This window comes from Ictalurus furcatus, chromosome 19 (assembly GCF_023375685.1).
Source record: "Ictalurus furcatus strain D&B chromosome 19, Billie_1.0, whole genome shotgun sequence".
In the NCBI taxonomy this organism is placed as follows: domain Eukaryota; kingdom Metazoa; phylum Chordata; class Actinopteri; order Siluriformes; family Ictaluridae; genus Ictalurus; species Ictalurus furcatus.
The window spans coordinates 24,000,403-24,023,022 of record NC_071273.1 but is presented as its reverse complement, the minus strand read 5'-3'; the positions used below and the strand labels follow the sequence as shown (position 1 = coordinate 24,023,022).

General features: G+C 40.4%; 2 long non-coding RNA genes and 2 gene segments (V, D, J or C); 2 read left to right on the top strand and 2 right to left on the bottom strand.

Annotated features, from left to right (window-relative positions):
- The window catches only part of LOC128623258 (Ig kappa chain V-III region MOPC 63-like), a 149,775-nt gene that overhangs the window by 15,790 nt on the left and 111,365 nt on the right, over positions 1-22,620 (top strand).
- LOC128623284 (uncharacterized) lies at positions 6,145-7,515 on the bottom strand. The gene is made up of 2 exons (XR_008388554.1): positions 7,311-7,515; positions 6,145-6,612 (listed from the first exon to the last, which is right to left on the bottom strand). It is a non-coding gene; the product is annotated as an uncharacterized LOC128623284 (long non-coding RNA).
- On the top strand, positions 7,515-8,780 carry LOC128623269 (probable non-functional immunoglobulin kappa variable 6D-41). The segment is given in 2 exon segments: positions 7,515-7,635; positions 7,734-8,780. Coding segments are annotated over 2 exon segments (420 nt in total).
- Positions 18,825-20,122, bottom strand: LOC128623286 (uncharacterized). The gene is made up of 2 exons (XR_008388556.1): positions 19,970-20,122; positions 18,825-19,292 (listed from the first exon to the last, which is right to left on the bottom strand). It is a non-coding gene; the product is annotated as an uncharacterized LOC128623286 (long non-coding RNA).

Sequence of the window (22,620 nt, the reverse complement as noted above, 5' to 3'; positions counted from 1 at the left end):
ATAACAGGTTTATCCATGAAACTAGTAAATTAAACCCACTTTACATAATCAAATGGATGATGATGATGATGATGATGATGATGTTGGCATTAGACTCACAGAAATAGTTACAAATGTTGCTGTGGTGTAAATGTAATTAGATTTTAAAGTAAAGCTAAACAGGAAGATCAGCGGTCCTTAAAGTACTTTAAATTATTTTAAAGCTGTACCACATTCCCGTTTGAGGTTAAATATACTAAAGCTACAAAAGATGTAGGCTACCCTTATGAGGTTCCACTCCAGCAACAAGGAACATTAGGCTACAGTTTGGTACCTTTATTTCGGGTCACAATTTTAAAATAAGAGGTTAATCCGAGTATTGTCTAATTTAGATAAATACCTGATTAACGTCTCTAACCGACATACACAAGATTTTATACTGAGCTGCTGCATGCACACAGCTCATCTCACCATTCTACAGCGTTTGATTTTCAAAGTTTGAACTGCTTTTTACTTCATAGAGAATCACACTGAGTCAATATAATGTTCCATTTCTTTCCGGAAAGATATAACACAGGGTTTTGTTTTGTTTTTTTTTAACAGGAAAACTTATATTTGTGAATATGGAATTTTGCTATTAAAAGAATAAAATGTATTATATAAAGCTGACTGCGCTTGTCTCTACAGTTCTCCATAAAACCAAATAATAAATGTTTCCATGACAAGAGAAATTGTTCATCAGAAGGAATAAATCAATCCCACAGCATTTCACATTAACGCTGATGTATTTCTTTAAAAAACAAAAACAAAAAAACAAACAACAACAACAGTTCTCTTTCCTTTTAATCCTTTTAAATGAATGAAATCTTTTAACTCTGTGATCGTATCGTGAGTACAGTTTTTTGCTGGTAGGCCAAAAATGGCATTTTTGTCTGTTTTGGGGGTACCTGTGTTCAGCATTGATTTGTTTTGTGATCTCACACACCACAGTAGTGATTAATGGCTCATATGAAAGTAGACACTTAAGATTTTAAGAATTAGCAGTTATTTCAAGTATTTCTTCTTTTACCTAGCCTACCTGGGGCAATATATTCAGAATTATAAAAAAAAAATTATTTACTTTCAACACAAATGTTATATCTTCACAGCAAATGTTGATATCAACACCATTCCTGGTCTCAAAGATGCCCCAAGTACTTGTCCATGAACACCCAAAATATGAGGAAGTTATCTCTAACCACTAAAAATGTGTGTAAGGTTATCCAAACACAGGTAAAAAACCTCTCCAAACTGGCACAAAACGTCTCCAAATGACATAAAACCTCTCTAAATGGCACAAAGCCTTTAAAAATTGCAGACTTCTAGAAATAGCAAACATTAAAAAAAAAGAAAAAGAAAAAAAAAGCAGAAAATAACCTCTCCAAATGGCACCAAACGTCACCATTTGATTTCCTCAGCCTCCGAGTGGTCAATCATGTCGAGTTTGGGCTTGTTTGAAAGCTAGAAGTATCTATGATTGGTCCATGTGGGTGTCAATCAAGTTAGACTGCCCGATTAAAATTTAGGAGGCGGGTTGTTCAGCATAGCCAAAGCAGATTAGCTTTTTTTAGATTGTGTGTCAGTTCAGTTTATGGCTAATTACTGAATTCCAGAGGCGTGGGATACCAAAACACTTAATGCATTTTGAAGAGGACATTTGTGACTAAATATGAAACTTTGCGTTTGTTTTCTTCAATAAAGCTGATGGACTTTAAACCGATGGAAATGTGCATGATTTATAAAACCGCGAGCGAACCGTATTTTCGTCTATGTAGGTAATGTAAGGTAGTAAACGTTTATACAAGTCCGATCTTGGGTTTAAATGTTATAATTTTATTGTGGCAGTTGTACACGGTGTTTTACTATCAACACCGTGTTTCACTATCTCTGTCTCACTGTTTTCATGGAGAGGTGTGAATTGTTTCCCAGCAGGGAGCTCAAACTCCGCCCCTTTCCCATCCCCCTGCTCACCAGCAGTTAAGCACACAGTCATGAAACTGCACACACAGAAAGCCACCAGTGTCCTGACTAACCTTTACCAGAACTGCGGCGATAAAATAACACATTTGTTTATACCAATTGAAAATGTCCGATAAGTCGTTTTCCATTCCGCCGGCAGAAGTGTCGGGGCTTAAGGGGTTTTAAACACATTAAAACAACACATTTTACAACATACCTGCACAATGGAGACATAAAAAGTGGAAATAAGGAGATCGTAGCAGAGGGAATAAAACGAATCGGTTGTGTCTTTATGTTAGACTACAACTTAAGAAAAAAACAAAGGAGACACTCGGAGGTAAAGTTAACTCGTGTATTAACCAGAGCAAGCGCAAAACAACATATCCATGCGCACGGCTAATTACCAATCAGAAGTCACTAAGGGGAGTGATTCCACTTAAAGAAATAGGTCCACTCTATACACTACACTCCTCCCCTTTTATATGTATGCAACGCATATGAATAGAAAATAAAACATTATAATTTGCTCTCTGTAAATCTTGTTTTTAAACAGTCTATGACTATAACTATAACAGTCTATGATACAAACTATAACTGCTACGGTTATAACTACAAAACCAAGTCAGTTCTTTACAGATCCAGTCTTTTGGGTGGCGCCCTGTTCCTTTCAGGGTAGCGACTCTGTATCTGTGGAGTAACATGAGGGTTCTTTTCAAGGGAGACTGTTTCTGTTGCAGGTGTCATACATTTGTGAGTGTCACGATCAGAATCAAGTGATAAGTCTGGTGGACACACTGTGTCCGGTTTATTGAATGCAGACTGTTCAGGGGTGTTCTTTTGCTGAGCATCCAGCATTTGATCAACGAGACGTCTACACGTATGCTCTCCAACGTCCACTTCGTACATCAGTGGTCCAGCTCTCGTGGCTATCTGCCCAGGTGTCCACTTGTTCTCTCGATAATCACGCGCTAGAACTTGCTGTCCAACATCAAAAATCCTTGCTGCTTTACTTGTCAACTTGCTGAACTGTTTATTCTGCCCTTCCCGCCACAAGTTAGGTTTCAGAAGGTCAAAGCGAGATCTCAGTTGTCTGTTCATGAACAGCAGTGCAGGCGTCTGGTTTGTTGTTGCATGCACAGAGTTCCGGTATACAAAAAGGAAGTTGTCCACCTTATGTTGCAGAGGAATGTCCTCTTTCTCCATGGCTTTAATGGACTTTTTGAATGTTTGGGCAAATCGTTCAGCTAACCCATTTGTAGCCGGGTGGTGTGGTGCCGACTTGAAGTGTTTAATGCCATTTCTCTTCATGAAAAGTCTGAATTCGTCTGAAGTATACCGTGATCCGTTGTCACTCACAATTTGCTCAGGTAGGCCGTTTCTGGAGAAGATACTCCTCAAAACAGAAATAGTCTTTTCTGAGGTGGAAGATTTCATTGGTATGACCTCGGGCCACTTTGAATGAGCATCCACAGCAATCAGAAACATGGAATTCATGAATGGCCCAGCAAAGCCAATATGCACCCTTTGCCATGGTGCAGACGGCCACTCCCACGGATGTAAGGGTGCCTGACCGGGTACATTTTGAATGTTATGACATCCTGAACAGGATTTTGTGAGATCCTCGATCTGTCTATCTATTCCCGGCCACCACACGTAGCTCCAAGCGAGGCTTTTCATCTTGACTGTACCCAGGTGACCCTCATGTAGGTTCTCCAACACTCTAGTACGGAGCTTAGCGGAACTATAACACGAGAGCCACACATCAGAGTCCCTTGGCACACAGACAGTTGCTCACGTCTCCCTGAAAACTCTGGAACATAACATTTCCATGAGCTGGCCAACCCTGTATGGTGATGTCATACACTGTTGACAGTGTCGGATCATTCCGCGTTTCTTTTCGTATCTCCGCGTTTGTTACCGGCAGCTGGTCCACCAGTGCTGTATGGAACTTCCTCTGGATCCTGAGCGGAAGGCTTTTCTTCCTCAGTTGTAGACGGTGGAAGGCGTGACAGAGCATCAGCGTTACTGTGCATCTTGGTACCTTTAAACTCTGTCGTAGGAATGGGCTCCCAAGAAAAGTGTCCAACGTTGTAACCGTGTGGCTGAGATCACCGGAATTCCCTTCCCGGGGTTGAAGATGGACACAAGGTGCTGGTGATCTGTCACTAAGATGAACTTTTGGCCATAAAGGTAGTGATGGAACTTCTTTATGCCCCATACTAGACTAAGGGCCTCTCGATTGATCTGTGCATAATTGCGTTCTGCACTCGTCAGTGATCTTGAAGCAAATGCAATCGGACGTTCAGATCAATCGTCCATAGTGTGCGATAAAACGGCACCAATGCCATATGGAGACGCATAACATGCCAGTCTGATGGGTCGTGATGAGTCATAGTGGGTAAGGAGTTCATCTGAGCTTATCAGTCTTTTTGTCTCTTTGAATGCTTTCTCACCTTTTTCTGACCACTCCCATTTTGTTGCTGTCTGTAACAGTGCATTAAGTGGGTGCAGCACTGTAGCAAGATTTGGGAGAAATATGTGATAATAGTTACAAGGCCCAAATATGATCTAAGTTGTGACACGTTTTCTGGTCTAGGTGCCTGCAGCACAGCTTCAACTTTCTCCTGTGATTTGTGTAAGCCATGTTTGTCAATGACATGTCCACAATATGAGATTTCACTCTTGAAAAACTCACACTTCCCTTTCTTTGCCCGTAGACCATACTCGTTTAGCCTGGTAAGCACTTTGCTGAGGTTTTGGAGATGTTCTTCGTCATTCTCGCCTGTCACAATTATGTCGTCAAGATAACACTGTGTCCCTGGTATATCTTGAAGAACCTGATCCATTGCTCTTTGCCAAATGGCTGGAGCCGATGCCACACCGAACACAAGACGATTGTACTGGTACAGTCCCTTATGAGTGTTGATGGTTAGGTACTTCCTGCTTGACTCCTCAACTTCCATTTGGAGATATGCCTGTGACAAGTCAACCTTTGAAAACTTCTCCCCTCCTGCCAGAGATGAGAAAATATCTTCAATTCGTGGTAGGGGGTACTGCACAGTGTGCAGTACAGGGTTAATACTCACTTTGAAGTCCCCGCATATACGAACACCTCCACCTTTCCCTTTCTTGATTATTGGCACGATGGCTGTAGCCCAATCACTCCAGTCATCCTTGGAGAGAATGGCAGATGCCTCCAAGCTTTGAAGTTCAGCGTCTACTTTAGGACGTAGTGCATAGGGCACGGGACGTGCTTTATGAAATCTCGCCGTCGCTGTTTCATTTAATTCAATTTTTGCCTTCATGCCTTTAAGTTTACCACTGCCCTTTTCAAACACTTTTGCATGAGCATTCAGGAGCTGTGACAATCTTTGGTCAGAGCTACAGTTTGTGCTGTTAAGGCCTGTTGATGATATGCTGAGGGCTATGATGGTATGCCAGTCTACTAGTATACAGCCAGTATACTACTACTACTACTAATAATAATAATAATAACAATAATATACTACTACTACTACTACTACTACTACTAATAATAATAATAATAACAATAATATACTACTACTACTACTACTACTACTACTACTAATAATAATAATAATAGGTATTAAACCATTAAATACAAGGTATTAAATCATTATATCCTCTCGATACATCTTGACGTCATTTATTGCTTGATTTATTGAGCCATTAACCATCGTACATCTATATATACACCACACATCTGTACCATTTGTGTATGTGTACTGTAGATATTGTTTTTTTACTCAGACGTATTGCATGCAGTGTTTCCTACTCATAAATTAGTTTCTCAAATTATCATCACAAGACTAATGTGCCAATATTAGGTGTAAGATTATGTAATTATTTTCAGTATAACTTTTATAATCATTTTATATAAATTTTCATTAATATAGCACCTTTTATTAAACCCAAGGTTGCTTTACATAAAGATGATAAACACGAGGTGAGAGGTGTAAGTGAGATTTGCATGAACAGGACTGAAGAGTTTCATTTCTCCCAGAATAGAGCAGAAACTTCACCAGATGTTCAACTTCCTTCAGTCAAACTCACTGAAGCACAACACACAGCACTGAATCTACAGCTAATCCCACTCTCTCATCACACTGATCATCACTATTAACTCCAATAAAAGAACACACAACGTCCAAAACTCAGCTTTATTTCAGCAAAAACTACAGGAAGAGCAACAGGACAGTGAAGAGAGTAAAGACAGAAATGTCAGCATTGTGTAGAATTGAAACTCTATTGTAGATGGATCGTAAGCAGCTCTATGTTAAACTCTATCTTGGATCCACTAGCCTTCACACTGACTCTTTCTGAACGTGACCGGATGATCCACGTTGTTATGGGAGACCCTACAGCTGAACTCCTCCCCCTTTTCCCAGAGGTCTTTGCTGAGGGTCAGGGTGCTGCTGCGGCTGTAACGGCCGTTCTTCTCTTCTTCTGCGCTGGTCAGAACCTCGTTCTTCACCTGTGAGCCGTCCACTGTCCAGCTCACCAGCGCCCCCTGTGGAGAGTAGCCAGACAGCAGGCAGAGCAGCGAGGCCGATCCCTCAGACAGCTGCAGAGGGGACGGAGGGAGCAGAGACACGGAGGGAGCTGTGGGACCCGCTGGAGAGGAGAAACACACACACACACACACACACACACACACACACACACACACACACACACAATTAGAAGTGATTATGAAATATTTCTGTAACTTTGTGGAACTGTCTGATCTTACAGAGTAATTAAGTCTAATAAAGTCTGACTTCATGACTGAGTTTCATTGAGTACTTTATTATTTGACATCAGTTTCAGTGCAGAGACAAAACAAACATGTTCCACACTGTAATTTATCTGGGAAAAATCATTTTTTATAACAAGTGTTATTACTTTATAGTTCAAACCTTCAGCATATTTAACTGCAGCAAATACAAATGTAGCTGATTACAGAAATATTCATTGTTTAACACAAACACACACAGCAGCTTTCATCTGGATTTTACATCAGCACAAAGTAACTCTATTTATTAAATGTTTATTATAGAGGAACTGCAGAGTTATTGCATGTCGAATATATAGCGAGTGTGTAATTATTACATATTTAACATCAATAATTGTAGATTTGTTGAATGTTCAAGAACATTGATATGGGATCTGTTCTGATACTGAAATGTGATCCTCATCAGAGCTTAATAATACACAATAACATCAATGATGCAATTATAAACATAAATAATCTGTTTAGTTTGAGTTTATTTATTCATGTAATTAGTAATGAACTAAATGGATTTTGTGTTAAAAGAAGAAAACACACTTACTGTTCACCACGAGTTTGGAGCCTCCACCAAAAGTGTACCACAGTGATACATTCTAATGAAACCATCGTACAAAAACCTCCATCACACTGCAGTGCACACACACACACACACACACACACACACACGCAGGCACACACACACACACACGCACACACACACACACACACACTTTGCATTGCCAGTCCATGCTTCAGTGCTCTGCGAGTGTTTATAGCCCTGTGACTTTAACACTTCATGACTGAGAGCTGCTGCTCAGCAACTTCACCCACAGCAACCATGACTTTGATCAGCGTCTTCATCTGCACACTGGCCCTCTGGACTCAAGGTGAGAGTTTAACATCAACTCACAGCCTCACACACTTCATTTCATACGAATTCTACACCACTTTACAGCATAGAAACACAATCTATGTTTCTCTTCAGGATCCAGAGGTCAGGTGACTGTGACTCAGACTCCTTCAGTGCAAACTGTTGATCCAGGAAAAACAGTCACCTTCAACTGTAGAACCAGTAGCAGTGTGCTTGGTGGTAACTATCTCGCCTGGTACCTGCAGAAACCTAGAGAAGCTCCTAAACTCCTGATCCATGATGCTACTAGCTCATACACAGGAACTCCAGCTCGTTTCAGTGGCAGTGGATCTAATACTGACTTCACTCTGACCATCAGAGGAGTCCAGACTGAAGATGCAGGAGATTACTACTGTCAGAGTTTACATGTGATCAGTGGTAGCTGGGTGTTCACACAGTGTTAGAGCGCCGTACAAAAACCTCGGTCAGTGAGAGTGCACAGAGAAGCACTGCTGCAGCTGGGAGCGACTGCAGGTGCTGAGGGGGAGGATGTGATACAGCACAATGACACACACTGTGGACGAGAGAAAACACACCACACTAACTCACTAATGCACACACACATCTGTGAGAGGAGTCTACCTTTCTCTCAAGAAAACCATAAATATAAAGAATTCACAACATAAAAGTCCATCAAGTTCTGTGTAATAAAGTGGAATGACACGGGAAAAAAGTATTGAACACGCTAAGAAAAAGCATTTCTCCAAGGCAAGGTAAGGAAAGGAACCATCTGAAATCTGTAAGTCATTACACCCCCTATCTGTGCACATTAATATCAGCTGGGTTAGTACATTGATGGTCTATAAAAAGGCTTTTCGTTACAAAGGTGGCACACATGAAACATCTCATGATGGGTAAAATCAAAGAGCGCTCCCAAGACTTTTGGAACATTATTGTTGAAAAACATATTGATGGAATCAGATACAGACGTATTTCAAAACTTCTGAATCCTCCAGTAAGCACCATTGGGGCCGTTATCCACAGGTGGAAGCAACATCACTCCGTCATCGCACAGGAGCTCCTCGGAAGATTTCTGACCCAGGAGTCAGAAGAATAGTCAGAAGAGTAGCCCAAGAGCCAAGGACCACTCGGAAAGAGCTCCAGAAACACTTGGAGGCAGCAGGAGCCATCATCACAGGGAAAACAATAGGCAATGCACTCCACTGCTCACGCTCACCCCACAAGACTCCATTACTAAACAAAAGGCATGTCAAAGCTCGCTTAAAGTTTGCTACAACTCATTTGGACAAGCCTATGAAATACTAGGAGAGTGTAGTCTGGTCAGATGACAGCAAAATTGAACGTTCTGGGTGTCATACTACACACCATGTTTGGAGAAGAAATGTCACTGCACATCACCCTAAAAACACTACACCAACAGTGAAGTTTGGAGGTGAAGCATCATGGTGTGGGGCTGTTTTTCATCACATGGTATTGGCAGGAACGATGAATGGAGCCATTTACCGAGAGATTCTTGAAAAGAATGTGCTGCCATCCACCAGGATGATGAAGATGAGATGTGGGTGGAGCTTCCAGCAGGATCCAAAGCAATCAGCAAAGGAAACTCTCAACTGGCTTCAGAGAAAAAAAAATCAAGGTGTTAGAATGGCCTGTCAATCACCTGACTCGAAACCAATTGAACAAGCTTTAAAGACAATATGTTTAGAAGAACGGGCCAAAATCACACCTGAATACTGCGGCCCATTAATTTTTTCATACAGGAAGTGTCTTGAAGCATCATTACAAACAAAGGCTTCTCCACTAAGTATTAAACACATTTCAGTTAGCGTGTTCAATACTTTTTTCCCATGTCATTCCTCTTTATTACACACAACTTCATTTATGGACTTTAATGTTGTGAATTATTTATATGTGTGGATTTCTTGAGTTAATACTGACGTCTGCTGAAAATTGCATGTGAATAGCCTCATTGGAAATATATTCACTGAAAAAAACTGTTGACGCGTTCAATAATTATTTCCCCCACTGTATATCAGCATCAGTGTGGGATTCCACCTGGGTTCAGTGGGAGAGGATTATGGGACAGAATTTGTAAAAGTCACTTGAATATGCAGGAGATCAGTACTGTCAGACACAACTCATGCTGGTGTGGTCAACAGCTGCTCATAGCAGGGTCGCTGATCTTCATTTGATCATTTATCCATAATCACTCCTTTTTGTTCATTTTGATCCCAAACTTTCTATAAGAAAGATATAAATTCTGTATCTAATACAGTTAGGGTTAGGATTACACTGACGTCCAATAACGGCTTGTACTTCTTTTAAACTCCTCACCATTACATCGAACACAATAATGGACTGAGCCTAGCTTACCTTTGTGCACTTCTCCAGTCCTACTGACCATTCCACTCTCTTAGAGCGTTTTCAGACCTGTAGATCTGTGATTTGTTCTGAAACGGGGACATAAATTGTTCAAACGTTTCATTTTGTCCTTGGCACGGTTTGCTTTCACAAGGCAATTTAAAATCGTCCCAAAATGTGTTTATGCAAGTCAGGTGTGAGGAACCGAATTGTAAACGAATACAGATTGTTTTGGTGCGGATCCGAGCAAGATTGCAGTGTTCATATATGTCTAAATGAACCGAACCAAGGGAGAAAACACACCAGGTTCCGAAACAAACGCTCCAAATGAGCCAGGTGTGAAAATGCCCTTAGATCTGCTGACTCGGGTCTACCTTCCACTGCAGACACACACACACACACACACACACACACACACACACACACAGCTCTAGTTCATGAGCACTAACTCTAAAAATGCTCATAATATTTGGAACAAGACACACTTCTTTACACAATGCTGCAATACACACACTCAAAATTTAAATTAGTAGTTACTGTATGTGGTGATGTCATAACTGATTTAGTCTGTAGCCACGCCCACATCCCCAGTTTCCACCCATGACACCCATTCCAGCTCCTCAAGTTCTGATCTTCTCACCTGTTACCAGTTCATCTCATTTGCTATAATGTGTGTACCGCTCTGTTAGTTACTCTCATTGCTAAGTCTTATAATGTGTATTATCCTTGCTCTGGTTTTGAGAGTCTTGGTCTCTTTGTTTCTTTTAAGCATCCTAGAAGCAGCCTTTATTTTGTTACATATACATTCAATTAAAAAATATTTTATTCACATATCCCAGCATGTTAGGAAGCTGGGGTCAGAGAACAGGGTCAGCCATGATACAGCACCCCTGGATGAGAGAGCGTTAAGGGCCTTGCTCAAGGGCCCAAAAATGACAGCTTGATGGTTTGGGCTTGAACCCCCCACCATCTGATTTGTAACAGTAAACCAAATATAAAATCATAAAAACTATTTCTAGACACTATTACTGAGAGAGAGAGAGAGAGAGAGAGAGAGACTACGACTTCCTGTCACAATCAATAAGAGAAGTGGTCTTGTTTCCTTTCCTGTGCTGTAATTGTACAGAAGCCTATAATTAATTCTTCCCAGTACTGAATCTCACCATCTATTCATGTCTCTTTATTAAAACACATCAAACTAACCCTTGTTTCCTCCTGGATTTCCACCACACGTATCTGTACAAGCCTGCTCCTCAGCCTCAAAGTCCTCCTCACTATTCCACTAGTCCCATTCCATAATAATAATAATGAGGCCACGCTACACCACCGGCAGCCAGCAGAGGGCAGCAGCGGTGCGCGGTGAGAGAAACTCACTCCAGAGAACTCAGTTACCCAGAATCCTCCAGGATGATTAACCTGCATTACCTGCAGCTGCTAGGCAGGATATTTAAGGCCAAACTATGCTGCTGTTCTTGGTCACACCTTTGTAAAGGAGCGATTGGTGTAGTATGGAAGCGCTTTGCGGCAGGTTAAAATAAGATAAAAAGGAAATGTAACAGTGAAAAAGAGAAGCAGAGGAAACTGAATGAAAAGAGGAGGAAAGAAGAAAGGAGGGATATGAGAGAATTAAAGATAAGATTGCTCTTATATACTGTATATAAAAGAGAAAACTCTTCTCCCTGATAGTTTTGGGAAGTTAGGATTATTTTACTGGTTCAGATCTTTGAATCTCGTCCTGCAAAATGAACGAATCTTTATTTCAAAGTCGTTTTGTTCATTTCAGAAGAATACAATTAAAGTGTGTGTGTACAGAAATTATAAGTTCACCTTGAACTCTTCCGGTTCAACAACTAATCATTTCGGTTTCCCGTACAGAACCTGTGGAGATGTTTCTGCGCATGCGCAGTCATAAAGAAACGAACGAATCAATCTGTGTCAACTTTGTTCCCGAGTCATATTAAAGATTCATTCAAAATGAGCGAATCCTTCATGAACAACACTTCACTACTCCCTGAAGAGTTCCAAGTTTTAGAAGATTATTCCCCCTTTTGATGTTTTATTTCTCACAGATTATTCGTCACAACGACGTACCAAATAACGTTCCAGCCCGTTTTTTTAAACGAGTGACACGATTATAGTCACAAAAATCAACGTCTTATTTCTTTATGGAATGTTGCAGTGTTTATTATAAATGATTTATCCCTACACATAAATATTAAAAAGGTATGTCCTCATAAGTTTTAAATAAAAACAGTAACGTGTCCACCCCCTCGCCGTGACTCTTCTCTGATGACGTGTACTCTGGCGCGAGCGCTGGTTGTTTCAATCACTCTGTCATAACAGGGGCTGCGGCGGAAGTGACGTAATACCTACTACACAGTAGTCCGAAAATCAGTGCACCAGAGGGGCAGTATGATTCTTTTTAAGTATTAAACCTGGTTAAACAGGACTTGTTTAATAATACCCGAATAAATTGTTAACTTGTTCAAGGTTTAAACAAGAAAACAGTTTGAAACCTTTTTCATGATCTCCATCATGACTTAGCCGGCCAAGCTAACGGTAACGGATTTACCTCAGCCCGTTAACCACGCCCACATTACATCACTAATTCAGTTCACTTTCCTCATGTGCATTTTGCCTTTAGTGCTGTTGCTAAAAAAAACTAAACTTCAACTTTCCAATTTCAGTTATTTATTCCTAGTGTCGTGTTCATTCTTCGTACTCCGAGGACAATTTCCATTCGCATGATTTCACTGCTCGAGGGAACAAAAGATGAAATATGTGACACGTTGAATTAGTTACTTGCCAACTGTATGATTGTTCTTGAGCTTTTCCAACAGCCAGTTCTTCATTCTCATTAATAAAGTCTTCAGAGAGACATTCAGTTCGTCTCTTTTCATTGATATCTATGTATTTCTGTGAATTTGGTTCATTTTGTAGATTTGAATGATGAATGAACACAATATTGCATGGTATCGTGATACTTCAGCTGGTATAGTATCGTAAGATATGTTTATGGAATCGTGACATCCCTAATATAAAAGGAACATTTCAAAATATTTCATAGATCATTCTTTATTTCTTTCTTGTTTCATTGATTATTTTTTATTTTCTTTATGTTAAACGATGTGCAGCATCTTTGTTGGTGATCTTATATTTTCAGCTTCGTTGACTTCATTGATTCCACGTTAAAAAGAGAACAAACAGAAATATGTTAGCATTATTTACTGAGTATCAGGAGTTCAGCCTGTAGTGTAATTCAACAGGCAGCAAAAGCAGATTCATATTATTATTCAAAAGTACAGCTTAATGGAAAGCTTTTCTCACTTACCTTAAGCGTCATCTGACAATAGAGTTCTGTAGACAGTCCTCAGCTGAACCTTGTATACCTTCAGTTGTTTCATCAGGGTGAGCATCTCATTCTCCAGCTGAGTACTGCAGTCCTGAGTGTTCTCAGCATTCTTCTGAGCTTCAGCCAGAGAGCCCTTGAAGTTCAACGACCAACAGATGGAACATAAATGAATTATTAAGAATGAACAGACACAAAGTCAGATACAAATACAGATATGAATCAAAGGAGCACAAATTTTTTTGGTCAGTGGTTTGTTCCAGTAGGCGGACCAAAATACTGCCGTACTAAGCCATATTTCTACCGTGTTTCTATAACAACTGGCCCGAATATCACAAAAGAAATAATTTTTCTAGAGCTGCAACTCCACAGATCAGGCAGTCCACACGCTGTGTGCAGGACATCACATAACTGAGTCTCTAAAGAGAATCATTTTATTACTTAAAATAAAATTCTGCATTCATTATGCATGTTGTTCCCCGTTACCTAAATGTGTTTTCTCCATCGTTATTAAACAAAAATCATACAGGAAAAGCATATATAAGTGTTATAATGAAACGCTGCTTAAAGGACCTCAGACTGATTCAGTACTGCACTGTGTACTAGCTTTGTAGTAGATTATGAGAGTGTCCAGAGATCTTTTCAGATCTTTCTGGAACATGAGAAACCCAAACTCTAAAGTAATTCTGATCAAATATTATTAGGTGGCCATTCTTTTCCAGATGATAAACAAGAGTCCCCTGATTTGGAATAGACACTGTTGTTTAGAAAGACAGTTAACTACCTTACTCAGTCATATTAGATAGAAAGCTTGTTGAGATCAATTATGAACTCGAGTGATAAATAATGCACGATTGCCCAGTGACTGGATTTTAAAATTTCTCAACATTACGTATTTACTCCTCTGGCTACAAAACATTTTTCACACACACACACACACACACACACACACACACACACACACCAGCAGTCGTGGCTTCATGAGAAAGAAGCTTACCTTAATGTTTTCATACTGGGACAAAAGGGTTCTGTGATCCTTCCAATCTCGCTCCTAGAAGACAACCATGAGGTAAAAGAGGTTCAAATGTAATGAGTGCTTAATGTTCACATCGGCAATTGTTTTTAGTTTGCAGGTATTTGTTTTACTTTTGGCCATACGATTGTAAAAATCTCTTTTTATGTGCACCTCTAAACTGTTATTAATTCTTTTCTCACTTACGTTCAGTATCTCTTCATAAATCCTTTGGGTCTCATGGAGTTGTCCCTCCAACTTCTCCACTGACCCTCGCAGTGTTTGTACCTGGTCCTTCAGGAAGGCGTTCTCGTGCTCCAGTTGAGCGTCGTTCTCTCGAGCAATCTTAGCTCTCTCCTCAGCTTCATCTGGACAGGACTGGTTCAACAAAATTTTTTATTATGTTAGAGTTAATGTTCACATCTGCAATGGGACATTTCACCTTATTTTTTTATTTATTTATTTATTTATTTTTTTATAAATGCATAGTTGTAAACAGCTGCTGTGAGGCTTTGCTCATTCACCTTGCATTTCAGCACATTATCTCTAACTACACTATCTCTATATGTGTACCATCTCTACCATACATCTATATATACACCACACATCTCTACCGTACATCTATATATACACCACACATCTCTACCGTACATCTATATATACACCATACATCTCTACCGTACATCTATATACACACCACACATCTCTACCGTACATCTATATACACACCACACATCTCTACCGTACATCTATATATACACCACACATCTCTACCGTACATCTATATATACACCACACATCTCTACCGTACATCTGTATACACACCACACATCTCTACCGTACATCTGTATACACACCACACATCTCTACCGTACATCTGTATATACACCACACATCTCTACCGTACATCTGTATATACACCACACATCTCTACCGTACATCTGTATATACACCACACATCTCTACCGTACATCTATATACATGCCACACATCTCTACCGTACATCTGTATATACACCACACATCTCTACCATACATCTATTTATACACCACACATCTCTACCATACATCTATATATACGCCACACATCTCTACCATACATCTATATATACGCCACACATCTCTACCGTACATCTATATATACGCCACACATCTCTACCGTACATCTATATATACACCAAACATCTGTACCGTACATCTATATATACACCACACATCTGTACCGTACATCTATATATACACCATACATCTGTACCATACATCTATATATACACCACACATCTCTAACGTACATTTATATATACACCACACATCTCTACCATACATCTATATATACACCAAACATCTGTACCATACATCTATATATACACCACACATCTATTTTAGTTGTCTCTGCACCCCATAAATACTGTGAAATATGAAGCATTTACTTACTAACATACAAACATTTCCTGATCACTCTGAATAACTGCTTATTAATTACCTTTATTCTATTTTAAATAATTAAGAATATGTATTATATTGAAACATTTTTATACTATTATATAAATATTAATATCCTTGCCTCACCCAGAGAGCACTGTTCTACATCTCATTGTATAATTAAATTTAATGTCATAAATGACACCTCTCAGGTCTAATTTATGATGTTTAATTAAGGTTAGTCTAGTTAAGTCTTGTTTACCTGCTTCAGTCATGTTTACCTGCTTTAGTAAACATAAAGCAGGCTAAGATGATAATACGAATGAAAACAGACAGATAACCAGCTTGAAATATTTACAGATACAATGCTGAAGTGAGACTTCACAAAGTATTAATAAGAGTCCAGGTTATTTAAAGGGAGTAGTGTGAGTGCAAACAGCTGAGGGTCAATAGTAATCAGGTGACTGTACATGGGGACAGAAGCTTGACTAGGGGATGCAGGCTGAGGATCATGGGATGCTGATGTGACAGTGAGTTTCATTTGGAGAGGATTTGTGCTATTTGCAGATCATTTTTGTCATCTGTAAATCCATTTATAGATGTTTTTACCTGTGTTTGCTACCTTTTTTCTCTGAATATATTGCCCGTAGTAGCTTAGGTAAAAAGAACAAATACTGTAGTTATGGTCAACTCCTACTTAAGCTTGCAAGTGTCTACATTTACATGAGTCATTCACCACCAGGGTGCAGTGTGACACCATAAATACATTCAGTGCTGAGGTCAGGCAGCTCCTAAACAGCTGGAAATTCCATGGAAAATAAAGTTCATGATTCCAGCTGGATCCAGGACTTTATTGGACTATTTTTGTAAAATTTCACAAAGTTAGGAATACTCTGTATCTGTGGGATTGTCCTCCTGTACTGATGCTCCTATGTCTCAGACTAAATAAAGTGAATAAAGTGTAAATCCATCAGACAGTTTTTCTGTAGTAGTGTTGAAGACCTGGCCAGTGCTCCACATTTAAAAGAATGTGATGAATTAAGCTTGAAGTGCTTAAAAAACCCTCACTCAACCCTGCTATAGTTGCTATAGTATAACCCTGCTATAGTTGACAACTACAGACCTGTTTCCCTACTCCCTTTTCTTTCGAAAACTCTTGAAAGAGCCGTTTTTAATCAACTCTCAAATTTTCTCACACAGAACAACCTCCTGGACACCAAGCAGTCTGGCTTCAAGAGCAACCACTCCACGGAGACTGCTCTGCTTTCCGTCACTGAAGCCTTACGACTAGCAAGAGCAACCTCTAGATTATCTGTCCTCATCCTACTTGACCTCTCTGCTGCTTTTGACACTGTGAACCATCAGATCCTTCTGTCAACTCTCTCCAGCCTGGGCATCACTGGAACGGTTCTGCGCTGGGTGGAATCCTATCTCTCTGACAGATCTTTCAAGGTATCATGGAGGGGAGGTATTTCTGAAACTCAGCAACTCACAACTGGCGTTCCACAGGGGTCAGTTCTGGGTCCACTCCTCTTTTCTATCTACACTACATCTCTAGGGCAGGTGATTGAGTCTCATGGCTTCTCATATCATTGCTATGCTGATGACACCCAGCTCCATTTGTCCTTCCAGCCTGACGATCCATCCGTCTCTGCACGCATCTGTGCTTGCCTTTCGGACATCTCGGTCTGGATGAAGGAAAACCATCTTAAGCTTAACCTGGCAAAATCTGAGCTTCTCGTGATCCCGGCCTGTCCCTCAATCAACCACAACCTCACTGTACAGCTCGGCTCACTCACACTCATGCCAACCAGGACGGCCAGGAACCTTGGGGTGATTCTTGATGATGGCTTGACCTTTACAGACCATATCTCAGCAACTGCAAGGTCCTGTAGGTTCATCCTTTACAACATCAAGAAAATCCGACCCTACATCACCAAACAGGCTACACAGATAGTAGTCCAGGTTCTTGTTATCTCTAAACTGGACTTCTGCAACTCACTGCTTTCAGGCCTCCCAGCCAGCTCCATCAAACCCCTTGAGATAATTCAGAATGCTGCAGCGCGCCTCGTCTTCAACCAGTCCAAGAGAACCCGTGTCACACCCCTCTTCATCTCCCTCCACTGGCTTCCTGTAGCTGCCCGCATCAAGTTCAAGGCCTTGATGCTCACCTACAAGACCTTGTCAGGAACAGCACCCTCCTACCTCAACTCTCTCCTGAAGGCCTACGTTCCCTCTCGCAATCTGCGATCGATTAGCGACCGACGTTTAGCAGTTCCAACTCAGTGTGGCGCAAGGTCCCTTTCCAGAACCTTCACACTGTTCCTCAGTGGTGGAATGAACTTCCAATCTCAATCCGGACAGCAGAATCTCTCACCATCTTCAAAAAACAGCTAAAGACCCACCTCTTCCATGAACACCTAACCAACTCATAAAAAAAAAAAAAAAAAAAAAAATTGCACTTTCACCTCTACTCTGCACTTTGCTTCTTCTGGAATTCAATTAATAGATCTTGTATGGTAGCACTTCTTGTATTGTTCTCTGCTTGATATATCGCTTTACTTGTACCTTTTCTCATTTGTAAGTCGCTTTGGATAAAAGCGTCTGCTAAGTGAATAATGTAAAATGTAAATGTAAGTGAAGGATGAAAGGGGAATTATGAAATTTAATGGTTTATTTATGGATTACATTACTCTTTGTTGGGTGCACGGTGGTTTAGTGGTTAGCACGTTCACCTCACACCAACAGGGTTGGGGGTTTGATTCCCCCTGTGTGTGCAGAGTTTGCAGGTTCTCCATGTGCTGCGGGGGTTTCCTCTGGATACTCTGGTTTCCTTCCCCAGTCCAAAGAGCGAGAGAGAGAGAGAGCGAGAGAGAAGTGAGGCGTAAGTGAGATTTGCATGAACAGGACTGAATAGTTTAATTTCTCCCAGAATAGAGCAGAAACTTCACCAGATGTTCAACTTCCTTCAGTCAAACTCACTGAAGCACAACACACAGCACTGAATCTACAGCTAATCACACTGATCATCACTATTAACTCCAATAAAAGAACACACAACGTCCAAAACTCAGCTTTATTTCAGCAAAAACTACAGGAAGAGCAACAGGACAGTGAAGACAGTAAAGACAGAAATGTCAGCATTGTGTAGAACTGAAACTCTATTGTAGATGGATCATAAGCAGCTCTATGTTAAACTCTATCTTGGATCCACTAGCCTTCACACTGACTCTTTCTGAACGTGACCGGATGATCGACGTTGTTATGGGAGACCCTACAGCTGAACTCCTCCCCCTTTTCCCAGAGGTCTTTGCTGAGGGTCAGGGTGCTGCTGCGGCTGTAACGGCCGTTCTTCTCTTCTTCTGCGCTGGTCAGAACCTCGTTCTTCACCTGTGATCCGTCCACTGTCCAGCTCACCAGCGCCCCCTGTGGAGAGTAGCCAGACAGCAGACAGAGCAGCGAGGCCGATCCCTCAGACAGCTGCAGAGGGGACGGAGGGAGCAGAGACACGGAGGGAGCTGTGGGACCCGCTGGAGAGGAGAAACACACACACACACACACACACACACACACACACACACACAATTAGAAGTGATTATGAAATATTTCTGTAACTTTGTGGAACTGTCTGATCTTACAGAGTAATTAAGTCTAATAAAGTCTGACTTCATGACTGAGTTTCATTGAGTACTTTATTATTTGACATCAGTTTCAGTGCAGAGACAAAACAAACATGTTCCACACTGTAATTTATCTGGGAAAAATCATTTTTTATAACAAGTGTTATTACTTTATAGTTCAAACCTTCAGCATATTTAACTGCAGCAAATACAAATGTAGCTGATTACAGAAATATTCATTGTTTAACACAAACACACACAGCAGCTTTCATCTGGATTTTACATCAGCACAAAGTAACTCTATTTATTAAATGTTTATTATAGAGGAACTGCAGAGTTATTGCATGTCGAATATATAGCGAGTGTGTAATTATTACATATTTAACATCAATAATTGTAGATTTGTTGAATGTTCAAGAACATTGATATGGGATCTGTTCTGATACTGAAATGTGTTCGTCATCAGAGCTTAATATTACACAATAACATCAATGATGCAATTATAAACATAAATAATCTGTTTATTTATTCATGTAATTAGTAATGAACTAAATGGATTTTGTGTTAAAAGAAGAAAACACACTTACTGTTCACCACGAGTTTGGAGCCTCCACCAAAAGTCCCCCACAGTGATATATTCTAATGAAACCATCGTACAAAAACCTCCATCACACTGCAGTGCACACGCACGCACGCACGCACGCACGCACACACGCACTCACTCACTCACTCACTCACTCACACACACACTCACACACACACACACACACGCACGCACTCACACTCTCTCTCTCTCTCTCTCTCTCTCTCTCTCTCACACACACACACACACACACACACACACACACTTTGCATTGGCAGTCCATGCTTCAGTGCTCTGCGAGTGTTTATAGCCCTGTGACTTTAACACTTCATGACTGAGAGCTGCTGCTCAGCAACTTCACCCACAGCAACCATGACTTTGATCAGCGTCTTCATCTGCACACTGGCCCTCTGGACTCAAGGTGAGAGTTTAACAACAACTCACAGCCTCACACACTTCATTTCATACGAATTCTACACCACTTTACAGCATAGAAACACAATCTATGTTTCTCTTCAGGATCCAGAGGTCAGGTGACTGTGACTCAGACTCCTTCAGTGCAAACTGCTGATCCAGAAGAAACAGTCACCTTCAACTGTAGAACCAGTAGCAGAGTGCATGATGGTAACCGGCTACACTGGTACCTGCAGAAACCCGGAGAAGCTCCTAAACTCCTGATCTATAGTGCAGACATTACTTTACATTCAGGAACTCCAGCTCGTTTCAGGGGCAGTGGATCTAATACTGACTTCACTCTGACCATCAGAGGAGTCCAGACTGAAGATGCAGGAGATTACTACTGTCAGAGTGTACATGAGATCGGTAGTAGCTGGGTGTTCACACAGTGTTAGAGCACCGTACAAAAACCTCGGTCAGTGAGAGTGCACAGAGAAGCACTGCTGCAGCTTGGAGCGACTGCAGGTGCTGAGGGGGAGGATGTGATACAGCACAATGACACACACTGTGGACGAGAGAAAACACACCACACTAACTCACTAATGCACACACACATCTGTGAGAGGAGTCCACCTTTCTCAGCTGTGGACATACAAACAATTCCTCATCATTCTCATTCACTGCTTAGTAATTATCTTTATCCTCATTTAGAAACTTAAAGAAATATTTATTATATTTATATTTTGTTACATATATGATTTACCAAAACAGATATTTATGATTAATATCAAACACTATTGTAGAGTTAATATTTCTATAATAACTTTAATATTTACTAAATGGACTCACATTATAGAGCTGAGACTGACATTTAACTGAACATTTCTTTAATTATTAATAAACCCTTAAATGATGTTTTTTTTTGTATAAAGTCGTTAAAAACAAAATAAATCAGCAGCACGGTCAACAACCTGAGCCCTACAACAACCATGCAGAAAGTCTGACCAATCCCACAAGGTGTTGCAGAAAGTCTGAATAATCCCACCTGCTCCTGATCAAACTCTGACCAATCCCGCCCCACCCAGTCTCACAGTACAAACGTTTCCATGCAACTTATCTGTAGCTCCTTCTACATGTTGAATATCAATGTTCTGCCACAGGAATATGTGTATTTCAAAATCAAACCATACAAAACAAAGAAAGAGAGGAAGGGACTGGAAGAAAAGTTCAGTGAGCAGGAGAAGTTTAAATCAGTGGAGTGAGGAGAGGAGGAGTGGAGCTGTAGAAGACAGGAGGAGGAGAGAGGAATAACATCTTATATGATAGTGAGGGCGTGGAATGTCCAAAACGTCCTACAGAGGAGGGTCGAGGGCCGTGATAAATATTCACCTCTATGACATATTAATATTCATGCACATTACAAGCAAAATAATGCTGAAAACATGTGTACATGAAATTCCAGGCATCTCTCCTGAATTTTAGAGTAAAGAAGTGAAGTGTTCCGCTTTGACAGCGTCACGTGTGAAAGTAGAGTCCAACAAGCAGAGAATCTAAGAAGTACCGTTCTACCTGTGTTTGGTATTTCTAAATTTGTGTAAGGAAGATTATAAGCTTTTTATGATGGTTTTATTTTTGTATTTTATATGAAACGGTGATGATGGTTAAAGAAAAGTGATAGAAAATGTAATATTTTCAAAAGCAACAGATAGATTTCACTCGTGTTGTTTGCTTCTGGGTCACTAGAGACGTCACTCGGGGCATTTTATAGATCAATCAATTGTAAACACGGCATCACAGACACAATGAAAAGAGAAAGTGAGATATACTGTCACTTTAGGTAATGGTTCAAATGCAGTACACTTCACAAAACTCGAGTTAAAAGGTGGAAAAGACCCGTATGAAGACATTGTTATGAAGGACTGGTCAACTGTTCTCGATTCTTTCCCACTGTTGACATACACAGACATCATGTGTCCCCTGGTAAATGGGAAAAGTGCTTATAGCTTGGAACAAATGAAAGCATTCAAGTTACTTTAATAATAAAATGACTTTATTTGTGGATTGTTTAGAGATGTTCAACACACTGTACTTAACAACTGACATCTCATCTCCATACTGCTAAGGTTTATTTATTTACTCATCTTATAAAATGTAATATTGCACCTTAATGACTGAATGTACTGTATATGATATGAATAAAAGCTCAGTGTTACTGTCTGAACATTCTGGTGTAAGCTTCTTTAAGAACTGTTTTAAACT